We start from the raw sequence: 11533 nt of genomic DNA, 5'->3' as shown, positions 1-11533 counted from the left end.
GATGACATACTAGTTACCGAACCATAAATAAAATACGTTTAAAAATAATTTCACTCTATCCTACCTCACCCCCTCCCTCACAACACCGGCCCCTTCCCCCTCCCCTCTGCGCATTTTTCTTGTGTACACAATTAAATTCCTCATCTTATAAAGTCAGAGTATACTAGCCTTCAATTTTTACACTAACCTTTGGATTTCATACATATACTTCGATTTTTAAAAATTAAATACAGTAGACGATTTTGCGGTTTCAAATATTTTAATATTTTAAAATATTAGTTTTTCACTTGTTTTTGGAGCAAGATTTTTATAAAATATATGTTATAAATCTATAGATTAAATTTCATATACATACATTTGAATAAATTAATAATTAATGCATGTTTATATACACTTTTGCAGATAATGCCTGATTTCAAAAGTATTTATCTACATTCATAGTTATAAATACTGTGAAAAAAGGCATTATCTCCATTTTGGCCCCCTTAATAATAAAATTAATCAATGAAAAGTGTGTGGAAAATTTTTTAATAATATATCTAAGCAAACCATAGTTTAACAAATTTGAAATCATTTGTACTTTTCTTGGGAAAAACTCAAACACGTTTGCTCATTTACTCAAAACTATGATTTTGTTACTTAATGCCTTTTCTCAGAGCAGGGCAGAATAGGTAAGCAGTATTCTAATGCTCCTTCCACGAAAGCTTTATTAGTCGTGTTATCTACACAGTTAAACAAATTCTCATAATATTTAGCCCAATGATTACATATGTTATTCTCACCACTAACATCAATAACCTCAGATACATTAGATCTTGAGTCATTAATAAATTTAACACCTTCCCAAAAGCCATGGTAATCCTTGTCACCAAGTGACTGAGCCAACTTATCAGCCCTAAGTTGTTCATCATTATTCTTACACGTGCGTAACGCTAACTTAAAACGAGGTCGAGACATTCTCATTGAGTGGAACAGTGGCCCATCTCTAGGTTTACCATTGGTTCTATTCGATTCTTTATTCTCAACCAACAGTGTAAAACACCAATAATAGGTTGAAATAAAATTTTCAGTAAACAGAGCATAAATATATACAATACAAATTAAAAAACGAGTTCATTAATAATACTTTTAAAAGTAATTACAGTTAAAAATATCCAAAAAATTATTCTTTAAAAGACAAGTGTTATAAGCTGACGAAATTCTACGGAAAATACCATTTTTACAAACATTTACACAAGAATATTTAACATGAAGAAAAGGTTTATAACGAAGATTACGAACAGGAACATTAAAATGAAACATAGATACAAGATTACATTTAAATTTAGAGTTAAGACATTTGTACAAAAAGTATAAATCCTGTCTTGCTCTCCTAGACGTCGGAGAAATAATAGGAGGCCAATTGGCTGCTGGGCCGATGAAGCGCAAGAATTTTCTATGGATTCGATCTATTCTGGAAACTTGGGAAGCAGAGAGAGAGAGTTATACTGAGCAAAAATCGAGTGATGGTTGGATAAGAGATAAGTAAAGTGCACGTTTTGTGTGTGGAGAGAACTGAATGCAATTGCGCCACATTAGCCCAAGCAATTGATTGGCCTTTTTAACAATGTGGTCAACATGTGAAATAAATGTCAGTTTACGGTCAATAAAAATGCCGAGGTTATGATAGGAATTTACACTTTTAAGGACCTCACCATGAACAGAGTAAGCAAAAGTAATAGGTGTATTCTTAAGAGAGCAAGACAGGACTTTGCATTTATCGGACTTCAGGGACATTTTCCAGTCGGAAACCCATTTCCAGATCTGCCTGGAGTGCAATGGAGTCCTCAATGGTGGTAATGATTTTATATATCTTGAGGTCATCAGTGAACATAAGACAGCTGGAATTTGGGAAAATATTAGGTATTTCATTAACAAAGATGTTGAAAAGAAGGGGGGCTAGAATTGAGCCTTGAGGAACTCCTGAGAGGACTGGGAGAGGGTTTGAAGTAGCACCTTCAAATACTACTCTCTGGAACCTATCGCTCAAGTAACTTTTAAACCAGGATAGTAAGTTACCGCTAATGTCAAATTGATGCAGTTTTAATAATAATAACTTATGGGACAGTTTATCAAATGCTTTACTGAAATCAGTGTAAATTATGTCACATTGATTTTTAGTTTCAATGGCTTCATATACGGTAGATAGAAGTGTAGCAAGAGGTTCTCCAAAGAAGGAAGGCTTCACGAGCAATACAATGTAAATCGGAAACATAATCATTCCAACCCGGTACAATATTATATGATCTAGATTTAGAAGGCTTCAGACAATCACTAGATGCACATTTAAGACAAGTAACAATATTGTTGTAAAGGTCATCGATAGCAAAACAATGACGTTCATTTTTACAGTTAACATTATTACAAGATAACAAATCTGGGCATATTTTAACATTACTAAGTAGAGATTCAGTGAAGGAAGAATATGAGTCAATATCATTAGCATTTACCTTACTCCAATTTACATATTCATGTCTAAATTTACTGTCATTATCAGGACATTTAAACTGTAGTAAATTAATAGAGTATTCAAACAATAAAGGAAAATGGTCAGATCCCAGAACATCGTACGCTATATCAACCTTAGTCACACATGCATTAGCTCCATGAATACACATGATGTGATCTAACCAACTTGTGGTTTCATGCGATTCACTCAAGAATGTAAAGTTATCTGAATCAACACCTAAATAAGATAAATCTGATAATACTAAATCATTTTCAGAAACAAAATTTAAAAGTTCTTTACCAAATTTCTTTTTGATGTCAGCATTAAAGTCACCACAAACTTTGTTGCTATGAAATTCGTTGATAGTCGTTTGGATTTTACCTAGATAATCAATAAACTTAATTAAATTATCGGCATTGTTGTCATAGGGGAGATAAGCATTAATAAGGAGGGACAAATTATCACTGTTACCTACTGTAATTGCAACCAATCTTTTATCATTTAGATCTACCTTACAAATAAAATTTGATAACCATTTTCTATAAAAGAGGGCCACTCCACCAAAAGGGCGACCCAACAGTATTCCGTCAGAACTGCAAACCGACGAGACACTAATGCAATCAAAGTCAGCATGAAATGACTTAAGTATAAACAATTCATCATCAGTAAGCCAGTGCTCTTGAATAGCTACAATATCATTACTATTAAATAAATCATAAATCTCTTTTTTGCGTGACTAAAATGATTTGCAGTTGTAGGAAACACACCTCAACCGTGACAATGACTTACTATTATTATTATTATTATTATTATTATTATTATTATTATTATTATTATTATTATTATTATTATTATTATTATTATTATTAATATTATTATTAGGCCCATCCCCCATCATCATCAGTGTTTAGTGTCATAATACCGTCTAATTATAGCATTAAGTGGCCATATAAATCTGTATCATAAATATGATTAATATGCAATGCATCACACTTAATCATAAAAGAAGCACAGTCCGTAACTTTACAGGGCAAAGATGATACATCAGCTACAATGGCCTTGGATACTTTTAGATGATTTTTAACATCCTCAGTGCTAGTATCAGGAGACATGTTACCCAAGTGGAACTAACACGGAGGAGTTGTTCTACCCTTAAGAGCAATATTTTTTTCCAGTTCCACGTTTATTTTTACGTCACCTCTGCGAGTTACGCTGGAACCGGAATCCTTCATCATCTTCAAACATATCAACACGAATTTCATTACTTGGCCTATCATTTAACACAGTTCGTGAATTATCCGCATTCTCACGTACCGACGCAGAAGCAACATGCTTGCGATTAACGCCCTCAGTCGGAACCAGGGGATTTCCCTTTCGCTTTGTTTTCGTAAGGAAGTTAACAGGCTGTTGCTTAGCAACAGCTTGTGCAAACGACTTGGGGCGATCACTCACTTCCGAAAATTTAGGTTCGATATTATGTGATTGAATTACCTGTTATACCTGTTTAGAAATGTCACATCTTTGATTTGCAGCATAGGCAATGTCAGATCGAACCACTTCTAAATCAGCTTTGAGCTTTTGAATCTCCCGAAACAACAAAGTAGCATCAATCTTGTCGACCGGAACAAACGGTATTTTAGCCAAGTTGGCTGCCGCAAACGTAGGCAGGCTCATTATAAAGGTCATAGAGTTCATATTATTTAGTATGTAGAATAATAACTCATTTATAACTACACAATCAGAACCACTAGGTAAGATCTCTCTATCAGTAGTTGCATCATCATTTACCTCAGGTGAGGTGTCAGTGTTGATCGATGCAGGTGTAGCCACAGTCGGCGTAGCCCTTACGACTAGCCATTGTCTTAGATGTCGCCGCGAGCTGGTAAAGGCGTTGTGACAGGCACTGACAGCTAGCTATCAATCAATCACACAAACGATCAAGCTGGGCTAGCAATACACCAACTCTATTTCCATTGATAGAACACCACAGCAATTATCATAAAACGATTGTATACTTCCTTGGTACATATTAACACAATAGAAGACATCAAAAACTAGATTATATTAAACAATAACAAAATCAAACGGATATTTCGATAGCTCCTGCTATCTTTATCAACGTTAAAGTGAGAAAACGTTGGAGATCTTACACATACATAAAGAATAATAAATGGTATTAACCATCCGGAATAAAATTAAAGATACAATCAATTGATTGGACTACAAAATACAAGTTCAGTGACAAGTTAATGAGCGAATTTATTACAATTAAACTGATATCATTTATGTAAAGGTGGATTTTTCCTTTTTTGTTTGATACATTTATGTTATGCTCTATACGCCTGTCTAATGCAGAAATTCAACTTAAATTATGAAGTCAAGATGTGCTTTAGAAATCCATGTGTATTGTAAATTTCCTTTGGTAAATCGCAGCACTACTTGTGTCTAAACGAAATGCCATAACAGTGTAAAAGATAAATTTCGGAGCAAGGGTGGAGTTGGAGAATTGTATAAACGTTCGTTGTATTCATAGTTTGTGGGCATAGGTCTATGTAATTCAATACGCGCATGACAAATTTATTATGCCAGAATGCTCCATAAGAGTGTATAAACATTTATTTTCGCAAAAAAAAAAAAAAAATGCAATTCATATTTTAGGGAGGGAGCTCATTAACTTGTCATAGAAAGTATAAAGTAAAAAACAGCTGCACTTTTGAGACTAACAATATATAATTTATTCTCTAGCTTTCGTCCACACAGTGGACTTCATCAGGAGACTGTACAAATGGGATAAGAAACAACTATAATATACAACTGAAATAATGGTCGCGGTCCTAAAACAACAAAGAATGGTGTACAAAGCAAGTACAAGTCTGCCGAAATAAGCAATCTAAATAAACAGTATTAAAAGAACAAAAGATCAATGATAAGAAACTGTGGGAAATAGCATACAAAATATGTCTATGTCAAAGTCAATGATAAAAACATTAAATAGGCAGTAAATACAGTAAGGTAACTATGAGACAAAAATATAGTTAATAATAAGGCAGCTATAGAAATATAAAAATATACATACAATGATGAGAAATAATTATTGACGGTAATGTGCGAGGAATCCTCGATCAATGATAAGGCCTAGTTCTATACAGTCTAATTGTGTAATTATTTTCAATTAGACTATTTTCTCTATGGTTATAGTAACTTGTTATATAGTACTAAATTTGAAATCCAGCAAGCACATTTTTCTAACGTAGGATAGTTTGGTAAAATCTCATGAATTATTTATAATCATCCTTTATAGAACATATTTTCGCATGCTGTAGCTAAACAAATTATAATTAGATTTTGGGCGAACTGAGAGGATACAATTGATTAAAAAGCGGCTCGTTTAACAATTTTAGATCAAGATTAGATGGGCATATAGGCCTAATTCAACAAAGGGTCCAGTGAGCACAATGGTTTAATATAACTGCTTTACATTAGTTGCAGAATTATGCAATTAAGTATAATATAATCACGTAACATTAGAACATTCATTCACCGGTATATCAACATCCAGTCTGTTTTATTGTCTTGAACTTAACAATTCAAAGTAAACATAAAAAAGGTTATTTATTTATGCTATGCAACTTGTTTACTTTGTCTTGTATGTATTTTCTTATGTTAGACATGAGTAAAGAAAAGTTGAAAAAAAATAAATATAAAAAAAATGATTTGTCTTAAGGCCTATAATACTGCATGACGGATGATCATCTATGATGGATGAATCCTTCGCGTTAAAACTCGTCTATCGTAAAGCAGACATTGGTGGCCAGTGGACTACTGTATGGGCATAATTTGTGAAGTCCTATCTTCGCAGCATCCAACGAGGTTTCGTAGCTTACATAGTGGAATTTTATTAAACTTTAATTGAACAACTATTTAGTATTGTATTTGCAGACTGACAGTAATTGTATAACTTCAATGTATCAAATCAATTAACTGTTATATTTTTGCATTTATTCAAAGCAAGGCCCATCCAACGGCTGAATCGCGATAAAGCATTTTTTTTCTTCTTGGCGAATTTATTCGCGGGAATCTAAAGCGTCGGCTCATGCACATGCGCATTCACATTTCTGTCGGAGTTTTTGCTAGCGAAAAAAAATGCGCAACCAATCAGAACTCAGGAAGCGAACCGACGCTTTAATTCGCGCAAATAAATTAACCTTGTGGAAAACCAGCTGAAGGCTGACACAGACTGGAAAATAGTGAATTTTAATTGAACAACTATTAAAATTAAATTAGTATTTTGTCATTTCAAACTGACAGTATGTAAATGTATTAAACTTCAGACATAAGTTGAATAAATATAGCTTGATTTTTCACTTTCATTGTAATACAAAAAGCATATTAAGATGACCCAAAGAGTGATACAAATCCACAAGAATAACTGCAACAGCAACTGAGAGAGGACTTAAGCAGGCAGACAGTTTGTCAACAAATACGGGGCCGGCCTAGCCCAATCTCGCATTGAAATCTCCACTTATTCTGAGGAAGTTGTGATATGGGACAGACTTTGTTGCATATAGTTTACTGGAAACTTGGGAGGTCTGATTTCTACCTGTGTCATTATTTCCAAATGTGTGATCAAATTCAGCAATAAAGAAATAAAAGTTGTTTTTATAAACTTGTTTCACAACTTGGTTACAATAAAATTCTTGGTCATTATTCAAATGGGGCCAAATACACACTAAATTTGTGCAGTTTTCTCAATTGGGATTGGATGGCAGCATCTTAATAATATTATAAATTAATAACAGTATCATTACTAATTATTATTATTATTATAGTAATACCACATTGCAGAATGATTACATTATTATTACATTATAAAATTAGGGTACTGTATTATTAATTAAATTATTTATTATAACATTCTTTATTATTATTACTGTGTTAGTTAGCATATATCTAATTGTGGAGAAATGCTGGCACAATTTTATGTTAAACAAGACAAGAATATGGAATCACAGATGGAGGCACAATTGCTCAACTCTGGCAGTAAAATAACATTGGAGTAAAAATTGCTCATCTATCAACACAGATTTTCTATAATTGAGGGTCAATTTAACTCCAAGTGGATGAGTTATTTTAACTCCTCTTTTTTTACTCTAAATATAGAGTTACTTTAACCCAACCAACCAAATAACTGGAGTAAAATTGACTCCAAAATTATAACCTTATATAAGGGTGGAGTGAAAATAACTCTGTATAGGAGTAACTTTAAATTTTACTCCCCCCATTGAGTTAATTTAATACCATTTAAGGAGTTAAAATAACCCCACATAATTTACTCTCCCTTAGGGAGTTGTTCTTACTCCCCATGGTGAGTTGAAATAACTCCTTGAAAATAACAGTGTAATACATAACACAGGCATTCGTTCAAAGCATAAACCTGCTGAAAGTCTCATCATTGGTTAGAATACTCTAAACGCTCTAGCATTTCAAATAGTTCAAATGTTCCCAATTTCTTTTCAAGAAATTCATCGACATTCTTCATCAATGTACCAAATTATCATCACTCTGCAGCCCTCAAAGTCGATCAGTACTTTAAGGAGGGTTTCAGTTCAAAACGGCAATAAACTTTTATGACATATCGGGTATATTTTTTTTGTGTGTAATTTAAAGTTTTATTTATTTGAACGTTCACTGATATTATTGTGTTTATTTTTATTATTTAATTTGTATTTTGTTATATTGTTATAAGGCCTATTTCTTATTATTATTATTATTACTACTACTGTACTGTTTCATTATTATTATTTTTAATTAATGTCATTATATAATCATTTTGTCACTATTTTAAATTTTAAATTATTTAAATGTCTACTGCTTTTATATTGTGTTTCGCCCAATATTATTATTATTATTATTATTATTATTATTATTATTATTATTATTATTATTATTATTATTATTATATGGTTCATTGCTGTTTTGACCCATTGCTATTCTGGTAAAAAAGCGTCAATCAGAACGAACACTTTCCTTAATTAAAAATTGTGTAAAAATACCTAGGCTTAGACCTATCGCCTCAAAACATCGTACTTTTCTATTCATTTCGTACCACGTTTCTCTGTCTAGCTGACAAGTTAGGCCTTGCTTGAATGGTTATCAGCAGAGGGGTGTAGGGTATTATATCGAATAGCTGACCAAAACCTTACCAAAAACAATGATTAATATCATATCTTCGTAAGTACTTGGCCAATTTTAACGGGAAAAGCGTGAAAATGTTCAAAATCATGAAATAAAACATTATTCGTAGCCCACTATATATAATAAATGTGCATCAGTCAAGGATTGCTTATGTATAGGTGTGAAAACCTAAGAGATTAATCACCAGATAAAGGCTAATCCTTTTTTTCCATTTAGCCATGGACCTCAACCTGCAATGGCCACTAGAGCCACTACCGCTTGCGGGATCATCGCCAGCAGAGTCGTTGACTGAACTCGCAGCAGAAAGCCATCCAGTGGAACCGAAAGAACCACCGCTTACAGTTACTGGAACAGGGCAGCCGGTTTTGCCGAGCCGTCCCTGTCTTGGCCCGGAGAACCCATGTGTTTGGTCGGGTTGTACACTGAGAAGGGTGGTGAACATGCGAGTGCGTGTGATGGAGAAGCATGCCCCGTGTCTGAAGCCTTTAGGTCGGAGCACCCGTCGTCAAGCTCGGCGACATCTCCAAATTCTAGAGCAGCTGGCTATTGTATGCATGGGTGAGGGAACCACTCTGCAGGGCAGGCACTAATGATTCGGGTCAACCGGGAAAGGGCAATGGGACCGCCAGGGGTCAAGTATGCCATTGACCACAAAACGTACAGGGCGATGCAGATGATCTGCTCTGTAATGGGTGAAGATGAGCCAATCACCTTCACCATCAATCCTGCCAACCATCCGGCATCCCTCATCCATTGGCGGTGTCTGGCAGCGATTGCCGAACGTGTCGAACCCGCTGTAGTCCGGGCCGTCTTCGAGCGAGCTGGGGGGAAGATACTGCCCATCCCTCGCCATCCCATGAGAAGAAGCACCTGGAGGAAAAGGAGGGCAAGCTCAAGCGGAAGGCGCTCCCACAATCACGTGGGGGCCGCATTCTTGGCAGGGTTCGATGCCGACGCACATTTTCATATGGACCGTCTTCGCCAGGGGCTGGAATTATCATTTATGGCTAACCTCAGTGACCTGGAGCAGGCGGAGCCATCCCGAGGTGACACTAGTCCCGTGGCGGGAGGCGTTGTAGTTTACTGTGACCCTCAATCTTACCCCACGACACGGGGAATAAATTTTATCACAATAGACCTGTACCTCGAAAAAAGCCTAACATCTGACCAGTTCGATCGACTCCATTCACTCTCAAGAATGAGGTGAAAGTGTTGGGGGAAATCGGCCTTGACCATTCCAGGCCTTCCTCTGATTGGTACCGCCAGGAGGGACTCTTCAGACGTTTGTTGAACCGGTGTTATTCCCATCACCAACACCGTGTGGTATTCCTACATCTGAGGGGTGTGGTTGGGGAGCCCACGGCAGAAGAATGCTACTCGCAAGCACTGGACATCTTAAGGCTGTACCGTATTCTGCGAGAGTAGAGATTACTTCTCCACAACTACACCTCCACCGTTGCCATCGCTGATGCTTATCGCCGTCACTTTCCGGCTACGTACTTTAGCTTTTCTCTGGCAGCGAGTGGTTTCAACAGCCAGCAACGACAAGCATGTAGGCATATAGAAGCCATGGACGACCGACGGTTGCTGATTGAGTCGGATGGGCCACATTTCGCACCGGCAGGGCAGTGAGTTGGTGCACCCCATCTCTTGTGGGCGGCAGCAGCAACACTGGGGGAGATGCTCGGCCGGGACCCCAGGCAGGTCTTAGACCTGACCTGGAAGAACGGTCGAGACCTCTTCTAGAAATTCGATTTGCGTTCCACAAAGAAGTATTTATGTTTGTTCTTATTTTTGTTTTGGAAATTAATTAATTTACTTACTCATTTACTCCTTTCAGACCAGAGTACAAAACTACTTAATAATCAATAGAAACCAACTTTTAGAACGTTAATTATCCGAATTCCGTTAAAAATCATATTTCTTGATTTTGTTTTGTTGGTTTTTCCCGTCGTGTGTCGGTATGTAATGCGTTGACATCGTGGATCTGTAACGCATTGACGTGTCAGCAGAAACGCATTCAACCATGACCTTCATGTCTGTGTTTCATCTTAACCTCCTTGGTTTCATAGCATCAATCAAGATAGGCCGTTATATACTGCTACGTGAACGGTAATAAACCTATTCTACATAAACGAAAATGAGAATTTGAATTTTTATGTATTAGATTGATCGTTTATTTTTATTTTCTGTCAGGCTCTAGGCCCTATTGCAAAACAACGTTTACGTTATTTTTTTTATTTATTTATTTTTTTTTTAGTGAAGGGAAAATTTCTAGCCTGGGTCTGCCAAAATCATTATGTTTGAATGTTTTATTTTTTGAGAATAGATTAAGTGTGTGTTACTGATTTTATTAGACATTTCTCGCACGAACCTGCACTCGTCTAGGCCTACCCAAGTACTGTACCATTAAAAATACAAACTTCAACATCTAGGCCTAAATACTATTTGTATTCAATAGGCCTATATAGCAGCACACAATACATCGGATTTTGATGTATATCTTTGGTGTGTAATAGAATCCCTATAAGAAAGACCCACACTCAACATTGGTCCCCACATTGGCAGAATCAACATCTGGGAGATCTGTTCAATAAGTGTTCTTTAGACATTTAACATTTGTTGTACATGCATGGTAATACCATGGTAATACCTATTATGATTAGCACTAGCTGCTGGGAGCCAATTGGCAGTAGTAAAAACTTGCAAAGGCATTGAAATATCATCATGAATTTGCGGGAGTACGCGTGTGAGTGGTGGGAGTCCATCCGGCGAATTCCAGGAAACTCCATTCCGGAACTCTGCAGGAGACTTCGGACTCCTGGACACTAAATGTGGTCTTTAGATTTC

At 35.9% G+C, this 11533-nt stretch overlaps 1 protein-coding gene and 1 pseudogene across 1 annotated transcript in view; both read left to right on the top strand.

Moving 5' to 3' along the window:
* Window positions 1–9272: 9272 nt before the first annotated feature.
* Window positions 9273–10863, top strand: LOC117120041 (annotated as a pseudogene).
* Window positions 10864–11410: 547 nt separating this feature from the next.
* LOC117120040 (nucleolin-like) overlaps window positions 11411–11533 on the top strand; it is a 3160-nt gene continuing 3037 nt past the window's right edge. Inside the window, exon 1 of the mRNA XM_033265038.1 lies at window positions 11411–11432. Within this exon, the coding sequence (XP_033120929.1) occupies window positions 11411–11432 (22 nt within the window). The remainder of the gene's footprint in view (window positions 11433–11533) is intronic.

This window comes from Anneissia japonica, unplaced genomic scaffold, assembly GCF_011630105.1.
Source record: "Anneissia japonica isolate Jap-2015-1 unplaced genomic scaffold, ASM1163010v1 scaffold288186_len71641_cov116, whole genome shotgun sequence".
Taxonomy (NCBI): Eukaryota; Metazoa; Echinodermata; class Crinoidea; order Comatulida; family Comatulidae; genus Anneissia; species Anneissia japonica.
Note: the sequence above shows the minus strand (reverse complement) of the source record. Positions and strands in the feature narration are given on the sequence as shown.